Source organism: Heptranchias perlo, chromosome 24, assembly GCF_035084215.1.
Source record: "Heptranchias perlo isolate sHepPer1 chromosome 24, sHepPer1.hap1, whole genome shotgun sequence".
In the NCBI taxonomy this organism is placed as follows: domain Eukaryota; kingdom Metazoa; phylum Chordata; class Chondrichthyes; order Hexanchiformes; family Hexanchidae; genus Heptranchias; species Heptranchias perlo.
Window position 1 is genome coordinate 25,919,472 of NC_090348.1, and position 25,022 is coordinate 25,944,493.

The 25,022-nt window shown below is 43.2% G+C and overlaps 1 protein-coding gene across 1 annotated transcript in view; it reads left to right on the forward strand.

Annotated features, from left to right (window-relative positions):
* Positions 1–20,154, forward strand: part of LOC137341626 (RNA helicase Mov10l1-like) — a 33,657-nt gene extending 13,503 nt beyond the window's left edge. The window contains exons 8-12 of the mRNA XM_068004921.1: positions 1,670–1,819; positions 2,229–2,336; positions 3,591–3,731; positions 4,047–4,138; positions 18,855–20,154. Of these exons, the coding sequence (XP_067861022.1) occupies positions 1,670–1,819; positions 2,229–2,336; positions 3,591–3,731; positions 4,047–4,138; positions 18,855–18,888 (525 nt within the window). The 3' untranslated portion in view covers positions 18,889–20,154. The remainder of the gene's footprint in view (positions 1–1,669; positions 1,820–2,228; positions 2,337–3,590; positions 3,732–4,046; positions 4,139–18,854) is intronic.
* The last annotated feature ends 4,868 nt before the right edge of the window (positions 20,155–25,022 follow it).

A 25,022-nucleotide genomic window follows, 5' to 3' on the forward strand; every position in this document is an offset into this window, starting at 1 on the left:
TTTTTTGTGTCCAATTTCAATCTCTCTCCCTTGCTCTGTAAAGTGGTTGCATTAAAACATTTACTTTATTAAAATAATTTGTCTTTGTGCACTTATAAGGTTTTAATTAGAAACCGGAGAATATGTGGTATCTGATAATTGATGGATCATGGTTGTTCTAGGCTGAAGCTCTTGGCTAAAGATTCCCTAAAATTAGTGTCTCTCTTTATGCTGGCAACAATCAAAATGGAGCAGGAATGGATCAAGCAAGTCTAAACACTGCAACAGTTTGGAGCCTACTAAACATTTTAAATTTTACTTCTTGTTTTTCTTGTAGCAGTGGCAGAATCTATATTTAACGATCTTAAGGTAATAAGCTTGCAATTCAAGAACACTATTGCGTAAGTACTACCCTGGACTGTGCTTTTGCCTAATGTTGTCTGGTGATAAATGCACATCCCAGTGTGGCACTAAGCTGTACAAACCTAGAAGAAAAAGATAAACTTGTATTTATATAGCACTTTTCACATCCAAAAGCACTCATATCCACAGGACATCTGAAAGCACTTCATGTCCAGTGAATTACTTTCGAAGTACAGTTATTGCTATTATGTAGGAAAACACAGTAGCCAGTTTATGCATAGCAATGATATAAATGACCAGCGAATCTGTTTTTGATGGTGTTGGTTGAGGGATAAATGTTGGTCAGGACACTAGGAGAGCTCCACTACTCTTCTTGGAATAGTACCATGGGATCTTTTGCATCCAATTAAATTGTCAGCCTAGATTAGGTGGGGCTCGAATCAATGACCCTCTGAGTCAGAGGTGAGAATGTTACCATGAGCCAAGCTAACAGTTAAAGGTTCCAGATTTGATCCCTGTTTGTGCTCAGCTAGCTGTTCTCAGTCAACACAACAGCAATGTCAGTACAATTGGCATCTGGTGCTTCAGGCTGGCCTACAGGGGGGGGAAATGCTTCCTGCTGGGTGTAGCTCAATCTGTTTAATCATCTCTCCTCCCTCATGTGGATAGATTTGACCCTTAATTCACAATATATAACACACAGAAGATGAAGAGATGCTTGTAAAAGGATTAAAATACCCTCTTAGCATTTGGGCTAGAATAATCCAGGCAACAATTTTGAATAGGATGTATTACACCCTAAGCAGCCAGTCAAGTGGGAGATCAAAATTCTCATGAATTGGAAAAATCAAATTGCCATAGCAATTGAGAAGTATTTTGTCTGCAACTTTAGAGAAAATAATAGCTGCATTTGAATAAAGACAGTACGGAATATTCAATTCTTAAATCAGCCAAAAACACTTTGACTACTTGGTCTTCCTCAGGGATGGTGACATGCAAGTAACTATTGATCCCTGTGAGAAAGTTAGAAATATTGATCCTTTTACAAATTGTGTATGTATGGAAATTAGTCATCCACATACCTTGTAATTGGTCCTTATACTGTGAATTATTTCCCTCGGATGGAATGACAAAACAATGAAAAATTCCTGTAGATTTAATAATGGTACATTGCATCTCCTCACCACTTTCACTTTCATCCCTAAATAATTCTGAGAACCGTTTTCAGGAAAAGCCATATAGAAGTGTGATGTTTTATTCTTGCAAGTCGTATACAATTCTAATTTTGTAATCGTGGTTGCTTGCAATGAATTTGCTTAAATTTCAGGGTAATGAAATGAGGGAAGGTAGCAATCCATCATGGTTCAACCCGAAAGAGGCAGTACAAGTAACGCGTTATTGCTGTGTCCTGGCAAAACACTGCACTTGCCCAGTTCAGCCTTCTGATATTGGGGTCATTACGCCCTACCAAAAACAGGTAAGTACATACAGGTAACTTTATAATAATCCTTCTTTGTTGTAGGGCCTCTTCAATAATTGCTGTTCTTTTACTTCCACCCAAAGTGGAAGTAGGTGACATTTCAGTTACTTAGCACTCCCCACTTGCAATCATGTTTATTGCCTGCTTACAACCTGTTTCCCTCTTAAAATACGTCAAGACAAGAATTCAAAATGCAGAACACTGAGGGAGTAATTTGGATCTTAATATAATTATTTGTTTTTATACATTGAGAAGTCTATAGAAATAATTTGGCAAGAGAAAATACAGGGACATATCCCTGTCTGTGAGCACAAAGTGTAAAATGAAAACATGATCAATTTCCCCAGACCTGGATCATCATAAGCACAAATATACAAGTTAATGTATTTTTATTTTGTACATACAGGTACAAAAAATCAGAATTCTTCTCCGAAGTGGTTACTTGTCTAACATAAAGGTTGGATCTGTTGAAGAATTTCAAGGCCGGGAGAATCTGGTCATAATCGTGTCAACAGTAAGCTCCATTAACTCTTATATTAATTTGGCATCTTTAAGTCACTTACACAGTTCAGTAGCATTTAGGCATTAGTGTTAATATGGAAACAATACCGTTCTGTTATTACAGCATAACTTTACAGCCAGAAAACTGCAATCTACACTTCTACCCTTGTATTAAATTTATTAAATGGAAATGTTTGTTTTACCCATATAACCTGTTCTGTTGTCCTTGTTGCAAACTGTATTTAAGGGGAAGACCTGAATGATTGCTAACATTGGGCCCACAGATCAAACCGGAACCACAGTAGCTTGTGCTTCAGTTTCTTCTAAAATAAAACTTTGATCATAAAATAAACTCATAAATAGTGGATGATTCCAATGTGGTTGCTGTTTAAAAGGAAATGTTAGTAACATGGGCGAGGGGTGGGGGAGGGGATTTCTGAGAGGTTCTCCCAATCTCCTGCCGTAACTTTGGCAGAAGATCAGTGAAAAACCTGGAGAAGCAGCAGAAACTGCCATTTACACCATTTCTTTGGGGGAGTCCGTCGATCTTCCACCAAAGTTATGGCAGTAGATCAGGCGATGATGTCTAATTCTTGCACAGTAATTATTGGACAAGTTATGGCATGAATGGTTTATTGGTTGGCTCCTGATGGATATTCTGGTATGCTTTTAGAAAAATATCTCCTCCCTGAGAATAAAAATGAATTGTTCTTTGGTTTCTTTGTGGTCAATTTTCAAAAAGATTTGCCGGTCTTGTTACGCTTCATGAAGTTGCTTAAGATGGCTTGAAATTATCATAAGGTCATACAGCACAGGAGGAAGCCAATCGTCTTGAAATTAAAGTACAAAATTAAGAGACCTGCTATTTTTCCAAGCATCCACTCCTAAATGTGTTAAAATACAACACATGTTGGGAAGAGGAAGTTTACAAAATAAGTCATTCCTCCATTGACCGCGTGAGGTGTGTTTCAAAAGTTCTGCTGCTTGTTGAATTGTAAAACCACCAATATAACCCAACACCTGTGTACAAGTGCTAATTAGAGGTGTACTAAATAACCCTGCTCTAAATCACTCTTTCACACTTGTTCAGTAATATTTTAAGCTCATTTTCAGGTAGAATATTAAATGTACAGCAAATCAAAACATACGTGTTTTTAGGCTGTTGCTTTGATTTTTTTTTTGTTGGTTGCATTTTTTCTTTACCTTTTTGTTACAAACAAAATAAGAAAACATAATGTTGGAACTGCTTAACAAGCTTTTTGTTCAGGTACGGTCCAGTGAAGAAAATCTGGATGAGGATGCGCGCTATGTTTTGGGGTTCCTTTCTGACCCCAAAAGGTTTAATGTAGTCATCACAAGAGCAAAAGCACTACTGATTGTGGTTGGGAATCCACATATTCTCCTCAAGGTGGGTAAAGTCATCTGTGGAATAGTGTTTTTGTTTGAGTCTTGATTTTGTTTTAATGTCTTGGTTTACTTGTACAATGTTGATTTGTAACAGTTGTAGCAGGGTATATATGTGTGTGTGTGTACGTGTACAGCTTAACTTTAAACTACAGTGAAAATTAACATATTACAAGAAAATAGTGCATGAAAATTGATTAACATGTATAATTTCTTAATAATGAAGGAATAAGTGATTTTTAGGTTAAATGGTGCCCCCTTGAAAGCACTGTAAAATTCATTGTAATAAGACCATTTAACAATGTCTAATTCATTACAGGATCCATGTTGGGGCGCACTTCTGGAATACTGTGTCGTAAACGATGCATATGTGGGTTGCAATCTCCCACATGAACTTTTAACTCAGTGGAGGTAAGTTTGTTTTTTAAGTTACTATTAATCCACTGTCCCATTTCGTCTTTGATGAAGTGGCTTAAGCTAAGCCAATAGTTCAACTATAACCAACACTAAGGTCAGGCTGGAGACAGATGTTACTTAACCGTACTGTGAAGAGAACAAAAGTCGACGTTTCAGGTCTAGATACTTCCTGAGAACTAGTAGATACTAAAGATGAACAGCATTTAAAAAGGAACGTAACAGGGAAAAAGGGGGTATGGGGGGACAAAAACACAACGACCAAACATGCAGGAAATGAAATAAAATGACCTGTGAAGTGATAACAGATACTTAAATGGCAGAAGAGATATTCGTATGAGACAAAAGGAAGTATTATGGGGGAAATCAAAGAAGTAAGACATATAAGTCACAAAGTAAATGTGAATAGCTAAAGGGGATAACTAAGTATGGGGGTTGGTAGGTAGAAAAGGATACATGAAAAAGAGGCTCCAGTAGCTCAGCCATTCAAAACTATCAGCAGTGTTCATTTGTCACCTACAGCTCTTATGGCCAGCCTCCCATCCTTCATCCACCAAATTTCAGATCATCCAAAACTTTGCTGTCTGTATCCTATTCTGCACCAAGTCTTGCTCACCTATCACCTGTCCTGCCAGACATAAATTGGTTCCCAGTAACCCAGTGTCACAAATTTAAATTCTCATCCTCATGTTTAAATTCCTTTTTGACCTCATCCCATCCTATTTCTGTAACCTCCCCCTGCCCTAAAGCCACCCCCCCAAACTCTCCATTCCTCTGACTCTGGTGTCTTATACGTCTCCTCCTCCCTTCGCCCACCGTTGGCGACTGGGCCTTCAGCCACCTAGGTATTTTAAGATACATTTTATGTACTTTAAATTGTGCAATTAAGCTATTCTGCTTCTCTTCTTTCTCCCTCTGCTCCTAATTCCCACTATAACCAAATTCCTCGCTCTATTCCCACCTCACTATTACCAGCTCACTACGTAGTGTCTTCAAATGTGACTTAGCATTCTGACTGGAAGTGATTGTCTATTTATTTGTGGGCATGCATTGCTCAACATTATTGACTAAAATAAAAACAGAAAGCATCAGTGGAGAAAGAAACAGAGTAAGCTTTCTCCACAGATGCTGCCTGACTTGCTGAGCTCCTCCAGCATTTTCTGTTTTTATTTCAGATTTCCAGAATCTGTGGTATTTTGTTTTTGATTATTGACTAAAATTCTCCCAGAAACGATGAGGAGCTGAAATTCCGATCCAATTGCTCTGCTGGCATAACTGCAGGGAAGAGGGTCCGTTCCTGAAGCCCTAGATCCTTTCCCAAGTTGGAGGGGTGGGCGGGTTCATCTGCATAATTGGGGAAAGCTGTCTGCACCTGTAAGGGCACATCAGTGGTGCCTATCGCTACCTTGGAGAGAAGTGAGGTTGCCAAAGTCACTTCACTATGATGCACCCAAGGCTGTCCTAGAAGCTAAAGATTAAAAAGGTTCAAAGCTCTTTTTCTCTAAAGGGAGCCTTAAACTAAGAAATGTACGGTCATGGATCCTTTTCCACGAGGACAGGACTCGACTGGAGAATTCTGCTTAGGCCCTATATGGAAGTTCCAAGAGTTGGCCTGAACTCCTCAGACACGCTTGATGTAGGAGGGGTGAGCAGCAGATCCATCCACAGAAAATGTGACATTTGGGATAGAATTCCAGCCCCCTTTCTGGAGATCCACCACTTGGCCCTGATCATAATTTTGGGACTATAATATTGAAGGGTACATTGATTTGATGGGATTAACCCATCCAATTATTTTTTCCTTTCTCTTGGCACTCTGCCTCAAACTAGCACTACTGTATCTCATGCCCCCCATCAAAGGGAATTTTGCATTTGTTGTTAAGAGGTGGAACTTTCAGCTTCCGTAGAAGAAGTGAAAATTCTCTAAAACATAGACTTTGGATGGAATCTGCATTTTGGGTGCGGGATAATGAGAGGCATGGGATCAATGTGAAACTGATGGGAGGTGGGCAGGGTGATAGTAATGGCTGTCGGAGGAAGTCGGTGGGGCATCAATCTAATTTTCCAGGTTGCTCCTCATTAGCATTTATTAGCAAGCTGCCACTGCTAAATGGCAGCTTGTGGGAAATCGGGTGCTGCTGTACATTCTGAAGGGCCTGCAGCAGCTTAATTGGGAGGTGAATTTTTGCTATGAACAACAGGAAATGCACATTTTTGGAGCTGCAGGACTGGAGGCAAGAAGAATTCTAGCAGCATCCTGAAGTTTTCAGATTCAGCCTTGGAGATGCTGGTGGAACAAGTTCATGAGAGTATAGCAAGAGGTGGTACAGCATGTGAATGTGAGCAGCATTTACACCAGGATCAGACTGTGCAGAAAGAAATATAATGATCTCACCAGGAGTGCCAAGGTAAGACTCTCCTTCACCTTTCTCATACTTTCATCAGAGCCCTGCAGTATTGTACCTTCACCTTTGCACAATTGATCGTTACCTTCTCTGCTTCCCATGCTTGCTCAGCAGGGAAGACTTCACTGCAACTCCTTTCCACTTTCACTCATGCCCTCAGAAGGTTCTACTGCTCTCAGTTATTTCTCCATCACACCTGCTGCTGCTTCCTGTCATCGTGCACACCATGATAACCTGGCTCATACATGGAGGGTTGAAAGCCCTCGGCCAGGGAACGTATATACCTCCTTCCACTCTTCTTGCAGGAGAAGTTTGTACACAACAGAAGGTAGACGCTCAGCAAAGGAGGAGCTCCTGTCACACTGCAGCTATTCACCCCGATGGAAGAGGCTGCCATTGGCAATGGGAAGACCCGATAGTCAACATTGGAGATTGTTAAGCTGGAGGTTCAATGTTATCTCTTACCTCCTCTCTCACCTCCTCTCTCTCTGCTTAACTCAATCAGTTACACACTCATTTACCTCCTGAACATGACAACCTGGTGTAGCATACTGCCGCCAGTGTCCAGCAAGTGCTTGCCATCAATGCTACATACTAACCCCGTCCTTCTCCACTTTCTCTATATCCATCAGAAAACTCAGATGCTAAATCCAGATGGAGCGGTGATGAAAACCTTTATGACTATACACTATCACTTGCTTTTACCATGCCTCGTTACAGAAAGTTGCAATAAGAATAAAAGCAGACGGACCATCCGGCATCGGACCTCTAGGTACCAGACACAACAAAGGCATACCAAGTCCAGCCGACCCTGCAAAGTCCTCCTTACTAACATCTGGGGACTTGTGCCAAAATTGGGAGAGCTGTCCCACAGACTAGTCAAGCAACAGCCTGACATAGTCATACTCACAGAATCATACCTTTTCAGCCAATGTCCCAGACTTTTCCATCACCATCCCTGGATATGTCCTCTCACACCGGCAGGACAGACCCACCAGAGGTGGCGGTACAGTGATATACAGTCAGGAGGGAGTGGCCCTGGGAGTCCTCAACATTGACTCTGGACCCCATGAAATCTCATGGCATCAGGTCAAACATGGGCAAGGAAATCTCCTGCTGATTACCACTTACCGCCCTCCCTCAGCTGATGAATCAGTTCTCTTCCATGTTGAGCACCACTTGGAGGTAGCACTGATGGTAGCAAGGGCATAGAATGTACTCTGGTTGGGGGACTTCAATGTCCATCACCAAGAGTTGCTTGGTAGCATCACTACTGACCGAGCTGGCCGAATTTTGAAGGACATAGCTGCCAGACTGGGCCTGCGGCAGGTGGTGAGCGAACCAACACGAGGGAAAAACCTACTTTACCTCGTCCTCACCAATCTACTTGTCACAGATGCATCTGCCCATGACAGTATTGGTAGGAGTGACCACCGCACAGTCCTTGTGCAGACTAAGTCCCATCTTCACACTGAGGACACCATCCAACGTGTTGTGTGGCACCACCACCACTGTGCTAAATGGGATAGATTCAGAACAGATCTAGCAGCTCAAAACTGGGCATCCATGAGGCTCTGTGGCCATCAGCAGCAGAATTGTATTGCAGCACAATCTGCAACCTCATGGACCAGCATATTCCTCACTCTACCATTACCAACAAGCCAGGGGATCAACCCTGGTTCAATGAGGAGTATAGATGAGCATGTCAGGAGCAGCATCAGGCGGACCTAAAAGTGAGGTGCCAACCTAGTGAAGCTTCAACACAGGACTACCTGTATGCTAAACAGCAGAAGCAACATGCTAGACAGAGCTAAGCGATTCCACAACCAATGGATCAGATCAAAGCTCTGCAGTCCTGCCACATCCAGTTGTGAATTTTTAAAAATTTGTTCATGGGATGTGGGCGTCGCTGGCAAAGCCAGCATTTATAGCCCATCCCTTATTGCCCTCGAGAAGGTGGTGGTAAGCTGCTTTCTTGAACTGCTGCAGTCCATAACATCTGTTGTGGGGAAATTGCTGGATTCTATAATTAAGGATAGGGTGACTGAACACCTCGAGAATTTTCAGTTAATCAGGGAGAGCCAGCATGGATTTGTGAAAGATAGGTCATGCCTGACAAACCTGATTGCATTTTTTGAAGAGGTGCCTAAAGTAGTGGACAGGGGAATGTCAATGGATGTTATTTATATGGACTTCCAGAAGGCATTTGATAAGGTCCCACATAAGAGACTGTTAGCTAAGTTAGAAGCCCATGGAATCGAGGGAAAAGTGCGGACTTGGTTAGGAAATTGGCTGAGCGAAAGGCGACAGAGAGTAGGAATAATGGGTAAGTATTCACATTGGCAGAATGTGACTAGTGGAGTCCTGCAGGGATCTGTCTTGGGGCCTCAATTATTCACAATATTTATTAACGACTCAGATGAAGGCATAGAAAGTCTCATATCTAAGTTTGCCGATGACACAAAGATTGGTGGCATTGTAAGCAGTGTAGATGAAAACATAAAATTACAAAGGGATATTGATTAGGTGAATGGGCAAAATTGTGGCAAATGGAATTCAATGTAGACAAATGTGAGGTCATCCACTTTGGATCAAAAAAGGATAGAACAGGGTACTTTCTAAATGGTAAAAAGTTAAAAACAGTGGATGTCCAAAGGGACTTAGGGGTTCAGGTACATAGATCATTGAAGTGTCATGAACAAGTGCAGAAAATAATCAATAAGGCTAATGGAATGCTGGCCTTTATATCTAGAGGACTGGAGTACAAGGGGGCAGAAGTTATGCTGCAGCTATACAAAACCCTGGTTAGACCGCACCTGGAGTACTGTGAGCAGTTCTGGGCACCGCACCTTCGGAAGGACATATTGGCCTTGGAGGGAGTGCAGCGTAGGTTTACTAGAATGATACCCGGACTTCAAGGGTTAAGTTACGAGGAGAGATTACACAAATTGGGGTTGTATTCTCTAGAGTTTCGAAGGTTAAGGGGTGATCTGATCGAAGTTTATAAGATATTAAGGGGAACGGATAGGGTGGATAGAGAGAAACTATTTCCGCTGGTTGGGGATTCTAGGAGTTGGGGGCACAGTCTAAAAATTAGAGCCAGACCTTTCAGGAGTGAGATTAGAAAATACTTCTACACACAAAGGGTGGTAGAAGTTTGGAACTCTCTTCCGCAAACGGCAATTGATACTAGCTCAATTGCTAAATTTAAATCTGAGATAGATAGCTTTTTGGCAACCAAAGGTATTAAGGGATATGGGCCAAAGGCAGGTATATGGAGCTAGATCACAGATCAGCCATGATCTTATCAAATGGCAGAGCAGACACGAGGGGCTGAATGGCCTACTCGTGTTCCTATGTTCCATGCGGTGAAGGTTCTCCTACAGTGCTGTTCGGTAGGGAGTTCCAGGATTTTGACCCAGCGACGACGAAGGAATGGTGATATATTTCCAAGTGGTGGACAATTAAACAACTAATGGGAGGAGGAGGCTTTGTGATGGCAGAGTCCAGCATGTGAGTGCAAAAGACAAGGCTGAAGCGTTTGCAACCATCTTCAGCCAGAAGTGCCGAGTGGATGATCCATCTCTGCCTCCTCCCAATATCCCCACCATCACAGAAGCCAGTCTTCAGCCAATTCGATTCGCTACATGTGATATCAAGAAACAGCTGAGTGCACTGGATACAGCAAAGGCTATGAGTCCCGACAATATCCCGGCTGTAGTGCTGAAGACTTGTGCTCCAGAACTAGCCGCACCCCTAGCCAAGCTGTTCCAGTACAGCTACAACGCTGGCATCTACCCGACAATATGGAAAATTGCTCAGGTATGTCCTATCCATAAAAAGCAGGACAAATCTAATCCGGCCAATTACCGCCCCATCAGTCTACTCTCAATCATCAGCAAAGTGATGGAAGGTGTCATCGACAGTGCTATCAAGCGGCACTTACTCACCAATAACCTGCTCACCGATGCTCAGTTTGGGTTCCGCTAGGACCACTCTGCTCCAGACCTCATTACAGCCTTGGTCCAAACATGGACAAAAGAGCTGAATTCCAGAGGTGAGGTGAGTGACTGCCCTTGACATCAAGGAAGTATTCGACTGATTGTGGCATCAAGGAGCAGTAGTAAAATTGAAGTCAATGGGAATCAGGGGGGAAACTCTCCAGTGGCTGGAGTCATAGCACAAAGGAAGATGATAGTGGTTGTTGGAGGCCAATCATCTCAGCCCCAGAACATTGCTGCAGGAGTTCCTCAGGGCTGTGTCCTAGGCCCAACCATCTTCAGCTGCTTCATCAATGATCCTCCCTCCATCATAAGGTCAAAATGGGGATGTTCGCTTATGATTGCACAGTGTTCAGTTCCATTCGCAACCCCTCAGATAATGAAGCAATCCGTGCCCACATGCAGCAAGACCTGGACAACATCCAGGCTTGGGCTGATGAGTGGCAAGTAACATTAGTGCCAGGCAAATGACCATCTCCAACAAGAGAGTGTCCAACCACCTTCCCTTCATGTTAAACGGCAATACCATCACCATATCCCCCACCATCAACATCCTGGGGGTCACCATTGACCAGAAACTTAACTGGACCAGCCACATAAATACTACGAGTGGCTACAAGAGCAGGTCAGAGGCTGGGTATTCTGCGGCGAGTGACTCACCTCTTGACTCCTCAAAGCCTTTCCACCATCTACAAGGCACAAGTCAGGAGTCTGATGGAATACTCTCCACTTGCCTGGATGAGTGCAGCTCCAACAACACTCAAGAAGCTCGACACCGTCCAGGACAAAGCAGCCTGTTTGATTGGCACCCCCTTCACTACCAACGCACCGTAGCTGCAGTGTACCATCTATAGGATGCATTGCAGCAACTCGTCAAGGCTTCTTCGACAGCATCGCCCAAACCCGCGACTTCTACCACCTAGAAGGACAAGGGCAGCAAGCACATGGGAACGACACCCACCTGCACATTCCCCTCCAAGTCACACACCATCCTGACTTGGAAATATATCGCCGTTCCTTCATCGTCACTGGGTCAAAATCCTGGAACTCCCTACCTAATAGCACTGTGGAAGAGCCTTCACCACGCTGACTGCAGCGGTTCAAGAAGGTGGCTCACCACCACCTTCTCGAGGGCAGTTAGGGATGGGCAATAAATGCTGGCCTTGCCAGCGACGCCCACATCTCATGAACGAATAAAAAAAGTACCAGCACTGAAATAGGCATCCCACATGACTGAGAGTTTGAAGCAAGTGCACCAGGGGATTCACTGAGCAGGTGGAGGTGTTAAGGAATGTCAAGGGAAGAACTAACCGAGGGCCAGGTCACATCTTAGCTTTGCTGAAGAGGACAGAGATGCGGACTTGAGGGACACTACATTTAAGAAAAGGATTTCGGTGCACCAACAGTTACTGAAGGCATTGGACTTTTTACCAGGAAGCTTCCAGAATATGTCTGATAGTATGGTGGAATCCACTGCTTGCTTTTGGTAGGGTTCTCGTGCATTACATTGACATTCTGCAGTCATTACGTTACAACAGTATATATTTCCAAGTCAGGATGGTGTGTGACTTGGAGGGGAATGTGCAGGTGGGTGTCGTTCCCATGTGCTTGCTGCCCTTGTCCTTCTAGGTGGTAGAAGTCGCGGGTTTGGGCGATGCTGTTGAAGAAGCCTTGGCGAGTTGCTGCAATGCATCCTATAGATGGTACACTGCAGCTACGGTGCGTTGGTAGTGAAGGGGGTGCCAAACCACTTCTAAAGTACTTTGGGACGTCCTGAGGTCGTGAGAGGCGCTATATAAATGCAAGTCTGTCTTTCTTTCGACAATGACGTGTATTCACCTCAATGGCTATTGCAGCTGACCCCCACCCCTGCAAGAGTCTGTGACACCAGTAACTGCATCTCTCGGACACTCAACAATAACAACAACTTGCATTTATATAGCGCCTTTAACGTAGTAAAACATCCCAAGTACTCATACTGCAGCTGTGCAGGCCCTGGACTCAATCCACTCTACCTTGGACAGACTGGGAGATCAAATGGATAGGGACTTCATGCCTCAATGATCTCCTAAAATCTGCTCAACTGCAGGTTAGTAGGAGTTCTGAGCTACAATCTAGTAGGGACAGTCATGCAATGGGAATGGAAAATGTAATCTCTGATTATGCCACCACCTCTGTGCCCTTGTGAATCCATGAATCATTGCCTGCCAATGGTGGTTTTAAAAAAAAAAGCAACCTGGACCAGACTGCCCCAGCAAATGCCAAGTTATTGCAGTCTGCAGCTGAGCCCTCTCAGGCCCGAGCTCCTAGGGTCGCTGACCATGAGCATCTCATGAGTCCTTGACGAAGCTACAGCTGCCTACCTCCTCCCCAAGTTGCAGCCACTTTGGAAGCATTGGAGTAGGTCAAAGACCTTTCTGTAAGCAGTTAAAACCAGAATGCTATTTGAAGTCTGTTCCTGTAGGGGCATGTGATCTTGCAATGTCAGGTGACCTAAATAGTAATTTTGGTATTTGGGCAGATGCTATTGATTGTGGAGGGAGGACTGGGACAGATGTTGACATGACTGTTAATGCGAGGAAGCAGAGTATTCGGCTGAAGTTCTCTTCATTTAGGTGCTGCCAAACCAGCTCTGACTATGGGTAACTGCTGAACCACTTGAATTTCATTGCTATCCTCCACGTCATTGGTGCCCTCTTTCACATCTGGCTCTACTCCAATGGTGGCTCTATGTGCAATCCATGTTGTAGAACAAAGTTATGCAGGACACGCTCTAAGCTGTTTTGGAGGAAGCCACCAGACTTGTCCAGGCATCTGAATCAATCTGCTCAGTAAGAGCTTCAGTTGACCCATGGATCTGACTCCACTGCTGAGCAAGACTTCCTGAGGTGTTATAAAACAGCTATAGCCTAGCAGTCAGCCTTCAATTTAGAATGCAGGGACAGCGAGGGAATGGTTGACTGATGTAATATAGAAACATCGTGGCAGCTGCTAGGAAAGCGGGCACAGACCTCACACGATCATCTCACCATTGGAACGTTTTAGAGTGGTCTTCACACAATGCTGCTACCTTCATGAATTGTAAAGAAGCATGCTGAAGACTTGGCAGAATCCTGCAATCTGCAAACCCCAGAGCCCTATCCTACTGCTTCTCGACGCCATAGGGACAGTAATGAATCTATATTTGATGCCTTGTTCACTAGAACAGTCACCTGCTTAATGCAAACATGGGCTGCAGATTTGCCGATATTGCTGATGTCTCCTGTGGCAGCCTGGAAGGGGTGGAGACAAAGAAGTTAAGGGCTGCACTAATCGTGACTGCAACAAACTCTGCTATCCAGGTGGCTACATGCCTTGCAGGATGTGAGACAACTCTGTCACTGCCTCCCTGGAAAAATGAAGCTTCCTCATACATTGTTCCACAGAGAAGTGCAAGTTTGTTCTCCTGGGCCTATAAACTTTGCTGCAAATAAAACAACATTCTGGACAATTCAGCCAAAAGCTATTGCAAGAAAGGTGTATCCAAAAGCTTCATATGGCTTTACCTGAGAGCAGCCGACGGTCCCTTTTTAAATAACATTTGAAATGGCTACCTAATAACTTCTACTGCCTGTAGTTTGGGCAGGAGCAGGAAGTGATGTTTGGTTAGGAAATCCATTTGTGTTTTAATGTCATGCAACTCTAATTTACAATGACTCACAAGGCTTCCGCCTGCTTAAGATGGGTACGTGGGGTGGATGGATGGATACCTGGCAGCCAGAGCTCCCATCTTAAGCAGGCGGAAGCCTTGAGTCATTATAAATTAGAGTTGATGCCTTGTTTACTAGAATAGTCACCTGCCCCCTAGAAAAATTCTGCAACTGGCATAATCTGGGAAGGACAATTGACTCTCCCTTGTCTGCCTGCTACCATCCTGTTTGCGTTTGAAAATGGTGCAGTAAGGAGACCAAAATCATTCCCATGGGGCAGGAAAATAATATCAACACTAATATCAATTCATTGTGAAAACTCCTAAACATACCAGAGCTCAAATTATCATTTGTTCAGTTAAATATTGTTTACTTTTAGTGTTGCCGAGTAGTGTGGCATCTCTTACTGCGTTTGACAGGATATAGGTCAGAATAGCAAAGTGCAGCATGGACACAAGGCAGAAACTGAGTGATAGATTGAGGTTTGTAAGGACTGAGTTATTTGTGTTGCAGTTGGTTGGTGATGGCTTGTAGTATTTGGTTATGTGGCTTTTCATAATTGTTTCAGCTGTACCACGGGGATGAGGCACATTTTTTTTTCCTTTCTTTGCCCTCTCCAACTCCGTTCTAAATCCTGCAATTAACCCAATGTTCTCCCCTCCACTCAACTCTTAATATATACTGATGTCTTGAATCCTCTGGCTGAGAACTTTTTGGATCCAAATTCTTAGCACCCATGAAAATCTTTTTTAAAATCTCCAAGTCTCACATCGGCCTCCTTCTCCAAGTGTAAAGTCCCTCATAACTCAGCTCTCAAGTTCGGAAATCAACCTTGCAGCCCTTCTCTGGACTCCATCAAATAATTTACATCCTTCCTGTAATATGGACACTAAAACTGAACACACTGCTCCAGGCCAGATACAACTTCCTAATCTTTATGGTTATCAGAGGCCAATCATCACAGGCCAAACACATCATTACATGAGTTCGCCAGGGAAGTGCCGTTAACCCAAACAGCTTCAGCTGATTCATCAGTGAGCTTCCCTCCATTTCTACGGTCAGGAGTGGGGCGGTCCGCTGATACCACAGTGTTCTCTTCGATTCACAACGACTCTGATAATGAAGCGGCCCATGCCAGCCTACAATAGGACTCTAATAACATCCAGGCTTACGGTGGCAGATGTAAGTAATGGCCATCTTGAACAAGAGAAAGCCCAGCCATCACCCCTGACATCCAACAGTACCACCATGACCGTCCCCTACCATCAATATCTTGGGGGTGATGATTGACCAGAAGCTTAATTATCAACACTGTCGTCAGAAAAGCAGGGCTGAGGCTTCGGTACTTTGACAAGTATTTCCATAAGGCTCAATTCAAGAGTGTGATGGAATACACACCTTACTAAATTGGTGCAACTGCAACAACACTTCAGCAGCTCAGTATCAGCGCCAGCACAGAGCAGTTTATTTGATCGGCTGCAGTGATACTGGCTTCAATATTCACCCCTTCCGCTGCCACTGGTGCACTGTAGCTATAGTATACTATCTATAGGATGTACTGCAGCAATTCACCAATGTTATTTCAACAGCATCTATCTTCTACCGCCACAGACAAAAAAAACAGTAATGTCACCTCCAAGTTCCCCTTCAGGTCACATACCATCCTGCCTTGTCCATATATTGCCATTCCTTCATTGTCAGTACCCAGAATTCCCTGCCTGACACCATTACCACAAGGACTATAGCAGTTTAAGGAGAAGACCCACTAGCACCATCTCAGGGCAACTAGGGATGGGCATTAAACATGGCATTGCTGGTAAAGCCCATATGCTGAGAACAAATAATTCTTTAAAAATCTTGTTACCTCAAGCATGTTGTCCTTTAATATGTACTCCACATTCTTACTATTTCTATTTAATTTTATTACATTATATTTCTCTATTGATCTCCATCTGCCACCTTTTTGCCCATTGACCTAGCCTGTCCAATTCCTTTTTGATTTTTGCATATTGGTTAGCATCATTGACCACTGCAACCAACTTGATGTCATTGCAAATTTAAAAAGCTTGGACAATTATAAGTGCTTTATAAAAATTATGAACAGCAGCCGCCTCACTTCTGATCCCCCGTGGGATTCTACAGGTGGTTTTCACTGTGACAGCACCCCATGCGCCACCATCTATTAGTCTCTTACCTTTTATTCACGCAACAATCCAGATAAAATACTTTTCCATCTATCCCTTGAGAATGCATCTTGTGAATCAGTCTATTACTTGGGACAGTGTCGATGTCTTCCTGAAATCCAGGTAGGTAACATCTAGTATATGGACAAATAAAGGCAATTCAATCCATCGAAGCTCATTCCTTTAGTACCTTAAATCTCCCATTATCACATCCAGCTGAAATATGAATATCCTTCATGGATTTTATATCTCCTACCCTGTTTGGCAGATTAATCCAAACATTTATCAGAGTAAAGAAGTTCTCCCTAATATCTGTTTTAAATGTACTTTTCAACAATTACCTCTCTGGCTTAATTTTAAACATATTCTGCTTATACTTAATACTATTTAATATTCCTTGATAAAGTGTGTAACCACCACTATCTAATATTTCCTCATAGCTTATCCCTTCTCCACCCCCTCCAATACATGTATGTGCTTTTTTGGTAGCATGATCAAAATTACTTTTGAGTGTAATCTGACCAGGCTTCATCATTGTACTTATTTGGTGCCCTAATCTTTGTGTGGAGGTCTGGTTGTTTAATGCAGTTTGTCTGTAAGTTTAGCTTGTGGTCCAGGTTCTGCTTCCTGTGTAGTTTTGTATTGAAATTTCACTGAGCTAGTCTTCACTGCTTAGCGTGCTTTTGTAAAATTCTTATGTGCTTTGTTTTACACAAGCCTTTAATAAGTTTGAGTTTTTTCACTATTGAAATAGGGATGTCTGTAATATTCAATCAATACAAATACCATGTGCAAATTCAGATTGCATTTCCAATGGATTGCCTTCATTAAAATGACAGACAGTGGAATTTTACACAAGTGCATTCACCAGTGCACTGAAAGTAACTCCATGGAATATTAACTCCAGTATTACAAAAAGGAATGTGTGATGTGACTATTTTCAGTTTTTGTCTGTCTTAAGCTTTTATTTGAAAAAGCACAATTTTTAGTCAGTGACATAACACTTCTCCTGAGGCCACATCAACTGTACTAACCACAGTCCCACACAGCACATGTGACTGACTTCTGTAGTAACTGGAAAAATCCAGCATCAGCGATAATTAGATGAAAGATTTTTAAAATAATTAGAAAGTGAATTTGAACTCCGGTACAGTGGCATGAACACAACATTAGGGCATGTTGAAGACAGTGTTGTGTACATTTAAGATATTTTGTACATTCTGTATGTAATTAAAACAGTTGAACCACTTATTTCATTTGGAGTCCAGCAGCGCAGTAAGACTAGCTCAGTTGAATTTCAGTGCCAATACAAAGCTACACAGGAAGCAGAATCTGGACCACAAGAAGCTAAACTTACAGACAAATTGCATTAAACAACTGGACCTCCACACAAAGATTAGGACACCAAATGATTCCAAGCAAAACCACAGATCTTTAGGGGATCTTTACTGAAACACTGCTGGAGTGTGCTAGGAGAGAATGTAATGTTGTCAATTAAAATGAATGTGTTTGGATTGCTACTTCAAAAATAATTACCATAGTGATAAAAATTGTTTATCCTCCTGTCCACAATATTTTCCAGATAATCAATAGTAATTATCTATTAGGGTGCAGCAGAGACAAGATGATCTCTGATTTGGGCTAATTTATAAGTGGAAAACTTGTAGACACTGAGGTTACTTTATTTAGAAAAGGGAACTTCAGCCAGGTGGTGAAATTGGTCTAATGTTTTTCTGTCTGAATTATTTGTTCTCTCCTTTCCACCCAAACTTTGTGTGATCAAAAGAACTGCTTATTAGTTTAGTTAGGCTTGATTTTGTACTTTAAGTCCACAACTTCATTTTTATTACCTGGACAAAAATATTGCAAAGTATATTCAATACATAGCAGAAGTGTTTAGACATTTGCTATCACTAAAAGACAGACTGTCTAGGGTACTAACACCCTGTGAAGGAGAAATGTGTTCTTTCAGAACAAGAGAAACAAACAAAAACTAAGTTCTTCCCACAAAAATACTAACTTAAACTATCCTGTTGAATAATCTTTTGTTAACAAAAATCTAGTTTGGTTTCGAGAGAGAAAATGTCCTTGTTTTCTTTTGTCTGCTGTGACACATAATAGTGATAATTTTATGCTGTTAGATGTTACTATAGAACTTCACATGCTGGAGGGTTTTGTGTCAATTCTGGATGTTTGCTACTAGAAGCACTGGCATATGAGCCAGTTGAGCCTCTTTCAATTTCAAGCATTTATGGTTATCACTTAAAGTGGAATAACTAACCAACCTAACTCTGTAATCACAATTTCATTTCATACAACATAGAAGGTGGGCATTTGGCTCTTTGTGCCTGTGCCAGCTCTTTGAAAAAGCTAGCTAATTATAAAACAGTTGCATAAATAATTGTTTTGAGTATCTTTTTTTTTTCTTTTTGCAGATCTGATGCATCTGTTTCTGGGAAGACCTGCTAAAACATTGCGTTCACTTTTGGAACTTGTTTGTGCTTTTTTAAAAAGAAGACTACCTCTTCAGTGGAAAGTAGTGCCTTCACATTTCATTTGTGTTGCTGGTTCTAAAGTTTTTAACAGTAGGTTCAGAGGGAAATGATCCTTTTTTCCTTGATTTCTAGAAGCTTACAACATTTGAGTGTGGTTAACACTCCTAAATTAGTTTTACAGTAGAGGTGCATTGAACATATAAACACTAATCAGCTATGGGTTATTTTTTGGCATCACTGTATAACTGTTCCCACCCCAATTAATCTTTTAAAAAGAAAAATAACAATGTTGCTGTTGTTGTGGTCCTCATCATTGGTACACCAGAAGACGCAATTGGATTTGCACATTTTCTTCATGCTATTTATTCAGGGCCAGGCTGTGAGATGGAGTACTAATTCAAGAGGGTATGACCCCCTACCCATTGCTTAAAGGGTGGTGGGGTGGGGGAGAAACTGATGCTTGCATGTTGGCTACAGTTATGAGGAAACCTGCAAATTGGGCCTTGTTTTCCTCACAACTAACTGCTGGAATTTACCCACAGCAAGTAGCTTCTGTAGTAAGAGTGAAGTATTGAAGGATCTAATTGTATATTGACCGAGTTAGGTTTTCTTTCCACTATCTTTGCCCAGTGCCAGAACACATCATTTTTTTATTTCCCAGCTGAAGGACAGCTCAGTAGATTCAAAGGTAACCTTTTAATCAAGCAGATATGCTCCTTGGACATCAGATGGGAATCTTCACTGCATCTGACTCATCAATATCTGTGCAGCAGATCTTAGCTGATCTGTTGAAGCTCTGCTTCTCTCCTTTCACCAACTGAATAGTCCAAAATAATTTATCTGCAGGGATATGTTCTAAAACACCTTGAATGGTCAAAATGTTGCCAAATATGTGTACATTATTGCAAGCTAATTGACATGCAGTGTGAGGATCCCTGTACGTGTGTCAGCAGAATCCACCGTGTCTTCTGCTTAATTGCAATGTTCACTGGGGTAGTCAAGGTACCCTTCATAGCAGGATTTCTGCAGTGAAACATGTGGTGAATACATTGAAATTTCTATTCTCAAATTACGTTTTCCTTTATACAATTTCAGTATCGCACCTCTATCTCACATAGTATACCTCAAACAAAAAAATTACATCTGTTCCTTTTATGTGTAGCAGTTAAGATTTGAAAATTCAAGTAATCATTGCAGCCTTAGTTGTGTAAATAATAAAAAGCAAAAGTTTTTTGTTCAAGTTTTGTAAGTCTTTTATGAAAAAAATTCAGAATTCTAATGGTTTGTTTAAAACCTAAAGCTTATCAATGTACAATGTGTCTACCTGTAAAGCTTTATTTAAAAAGCACAATGTTAAACATACAAATTTTTTTTTAAATCCTTGCTCAAGTTATCATACATTTGAGTATGAAAGTAGTAATCAACCTTTTTTTTAAAAAAAAAAGCGATTAAAGGAAAAACTTTCTACTCATGAATCAGTAACTACAGGGCATAAATTTAAGATTACCGAAAGGGAGAGGGTAGGAGAATTTTGGTTAAATGCAGAGGCTTGTTAGGACATGGTGGAAGCCTAATCCATAATAGTTTATAAAAAGGAAGTGGATATTTGAAAAAAGTTTTAAAAATTAAAAGGGCAGGGGACCATTACAGGCATAAAAGGCCCAATGACCAGCTGTGCTGTAAAAGAGCTTGAGTTGAGAAAGATAACTCATAGGCTGGCAACTCCCTACTGAGCTCTCCTTTGCAACTCCATCCATGGCCATTCTTAGCTAAATCTACAAGTTAAAACTACCATGTACAGAACAAGTTGCCCATCCCCCAACCCTGCTTGTTCTGTGTTCTTTCCAACAGCTGGGTCTCTGCTTATATTTAATTTCCTGAACTCCTGTGCCACCAGGACTGCACTGTATGCCTCAGCTACTGTGATTCTGCTCTGCCACCTAATCCAGTGTCCGTCCCTTACCTACTAGCTGTTGAGTCTGGGCAGAAATCTGCCTTCTCCTTAGCTGAATTCCATTTCTCAGCTGGTTTCTGGGCATTACGGTGATCTCTACTTTTGTCACTGCTTCCTGCTGAGACTATGTTCCCTGCTTCTGCTCCTTTGCTGAGACTTTTCACTTCCTGCTGTGCTAGTTTTGCTTCATTCATGATGGTTCCCACCCTGCTCGTTCTTTGTGGCCATTGACTCCACTTGTCCTTCAGAACTCTTTCATGGCCTAGGTTGAAATGATTTGTCATGCTCTTTACCTCGCTATAGCTATTCCTCTGACTAACCCATCTGGTTCACTAATGTCCTTTAGGGAAGGAAACCTGCTGTCCTTACCTGGTCTGGCCTATATGTGACTCTCGACCCACAGCAATGTGGTTGATTCTTAATTGCCCTCTGAAATGGCCGAGCAAGCCACTCAGTTGTAAAATCTCGCTTAAAAAAAGTTTAAGAATAAAACCGGACGGACCACCTGGCATCGGACCACTAGGCACTGGACACGACTAAGGCAAACCAAGCCCAGTCGACCCTGCAAAGTCCTCCGCCCTAGCATCTGGGGACTTGCCAAAATTGGGAGAGCTATCCCACAGACGAGCCAAGCAACAGCCTGACATAGCCATACTCACAATCATACCTTTCAGCTAACGTCCCAGACTCTTCCATCACCATCCCTGGGTACGTCCTGTCCCACCAGCAGGACAGACCAACCACAGGTGGCGGTACAATGATATACAGTCAGGAGGGAGTGGCCCTGGGAGTCCTCAACATTGACTCCGGACCCCATGAAATCTCATGGCATCAGGTCAAACATGGGCAAGGAAACCTCCTGCTGATTACCACCTACTGCCCTCCCTCAGCTGATGAATCAGTCCTCCTCCATGTTGAACACCACTTGGAGGAAGCACTGAGGGTAGCAAGGGCACAGAATGTACTCTGGGTGGGGGACTTCAGTGTCCATCACCAAGAGTGGCTCGATAGCACCACTACTGGCCGAGTCCTGAAGGACATAGCTGCAGGTTGTGAGCGAACCAGCACGAGGGAAAAACTTACTCGACCTTGTCCTCACCAATCTGTCGCAAATGCATCTGTCCATGACAGTATTGGTAGGAGTGACCACCGCACAATCCTCGTGGAGACGAAGTCCCGTCTTCGCACTGAGGATACCTTCTAACGTGTTGTGTGGCACTACCACTGTGCCAACTGGGATAGATTCAGAACATATCTAGCAGCTCAAAACTGGGCATCCGTGAGCTGCTGTGGGCCATCAGCAGCAGCAGAATTGTATTCCAGCACAATCTGTAACCTCATGGCCCGGTATATTCCTCACTCTACCATTACCAACAAGCCAGGGGATCAACCCTGGTACAATGAGGAGTATAGAAGAGTATGCCAGGAGCAGCAGCAGGCATACCTAAAGATGAGGTGCCAACCTGGTGAAGCTACAACTCAGCACTACATGCATGCTAAACAGCAGACACAACATGCTATAGCCAGAGCTGAGCAATTCCACAACCAACGGATCAGTTCAAAGCTCTGCAGTCCTACCACATCCAGTTGTGAATGGTAGTGGACAATTAAGGGGAGGAGGAGGCTCTGTGAATATCCCCATCCTCAATGACTGCAGAGTCGAGCATGTGAGTGCAAAAGGCAAGGCTGAAGCGTTTGCAACCATCTTCAGCCAGGAGGGCCGAGTGGATGATCCATCTCGGCCTCCTCCCAATATCCCCACCATCACAGAAGCCAGTCTTCAGCCAATTCGATTCACTCCACGTGATACCAAGAAACAGCTGAGTGCACTGGATACAGCAAAGGCTATGGGCCCTGACAACATCCCGGCTGTAGTGCTGAAGACTTGTGTTCCAGAATCAGCTGCGCCTCTAGCGAAGCTGTTCCAATACAGCTACAACACTGGCATCTACCTGACAACGTGGAAAATTGCCCAGTTATGTCCGGTCCACAAAAAGCAGGACAAATCCAATCCGGCCAATTACCGCCCCATCAGTCTACTCTCAGTCATCAGCAAAGTGATGGAAGGTGTCGTCGACAGTGCTATCAAGCGGCACTTACTCACCAATAACCTGCTCACCGATGCTCAATTTAGGTTCCGCCAGGACCACTCTGCTCCAGTCCTCATTACAGCCTTGGTCCAAACATGGACAAAAGAGCTGAATTCCAGAGGTGAGGTGAGAGTGACTGCCCTTGACATCAAGGCAGCATTTGACTGAGTGTGGTACCAAGGAGCCCTAGTAAAATGGAAGTCATTGGGAATCGGGGGGAAAACTCTCCAGTGGCTGGAGTCATACCAACCACAAAGGAAGATGGTAGTGGTTGTTGGAGGCCAATCATCTGAGCCCCAGGGCATTGCTGCAGGAGTTCCTCAGGGCAGTGTCCTAGGCCCAACCATCTTCAGCTGCTTGATCAATGACCTTCCCTCCATAAGGTCAAAAATGGGGATGTTCGCTGATGATTGCAGTGTTCAGTTCCATTCGCAACCCCTCAAATAATGAAGCAGTCCGAGCCCGCATGCAGCAAGACCTGGACAACACCCAGGCTTGGACTGATAAGTGGCAAGTAACATTCGCGCCAGACAAATGCCAGGCAATGACCATCTCCAACAAGAGAGAGTCTAACCACCTCCCCTTGACATTCAACAGCATTACCATCACCGAATCCCCCACCATCAACATCCTGGGGGTCACCATTGACCAGAAACTTAACTGGACCAGCCATATAAATACTGTGGCTACAAGAGCAGGTCAGAGGCTGGGTATTCTGCGGTGAGTGACTCACCTCCTGACTCCCCAAAGCCTTTCCACCATCTACAAGGCACAAGTCAGGAGTGTGATCGAATACTCTCCACTTGCCTGGAGTGCAGTTCCAACAACACTCAAGAAGCTCGACATCATCCAGGACAAAGCAGCCCGCTTTATTGGCACCCCATCCACCACCCTAAACATTCACTCCCTTCACCAGCGCACAGTGGTTGCAGCGTGTACCATCTACTGGATGCACTGCAGCAACTCGCCAAGGCTTCTTCGACAGCACCTCCCAAACCCACGACCTCTACCACCTAGAAGGACAAGAGCAGCAGGCACATGGGAACACCACCATCTGCACATTCCCCAAGTCACACACCATCCCGACTTGGAAATATATCGCTGTTCCTTCATCGTCGCTGGGTCAAAATCCTGGAACTCCCTTCCTAATAGCACTGTGGGAGAACCTTCACCACACAGACTGCAGTGGTTCAAGAAGGCGGTTCACCACCACCTTCTCAAGGGCAATTAGGGATGGGTAATAAATGCTGGCCTTGCCAGCGACGCCCACATCCCACGAACAAATTTTTAAAAACCGTCATCTACATTGATCCCAAGGATTTACCCTTCACCATCCCCTGAATTCCACTGCTCCTCCCTCCACTGCTAGTACACCTGAGGTCACTATGCACCTCCACTTGATCTGCTGGATCATTGTCAACTCTCCTCTCCTCCTCAGCCCTCTGATTCCACTGGACTGCCTCTACCAACATGCACTCTGACCCTTGAATGGTTCCTAAATCCACTCCCTCTCCACAATTATTTTCAAGCCTGAACCCTGGTTCTTCTCCATTCAGCACTTCACCTTGTTCTGTGCTTTTCTTTACAATTCTCATTGCATACTCCCCCACCCCACCCAAATCTCTCTGCAAGATTTCCTTCCTCCCTCAACCTTTACACTGACCAACTCCTGAACCTATGCTTTCAATGTCCATCTCAGCTTCTCCTATCCCTAAATATCTCCCTCCATATAAACTCTCCTACCCCTAGTCACTGCTATCCCCTCAACCTGGTCATCTCCCATGGCCTCTCCTTGCATAGCCATCCTCGACCACTTCCTTATATCCCTCACCACTCCTTAGAGACCTTGACAGAGAATTGATTTCAAAGGAATTGTTTTCTTTCTAGGTAGAAAAATAAAATCTACATACTTTTCATACCTTGATGGCATCCCAAAGCACTTTCCAGTCACTAAATTATTTTTGAAATGTAGGCAAATGCAATAGCCGAATTGTGCACTGCAAAGTCCCTCAAAAGGCAAATGAAATATGACTACTTTTTTTATAATATAAAATAACTACTTTT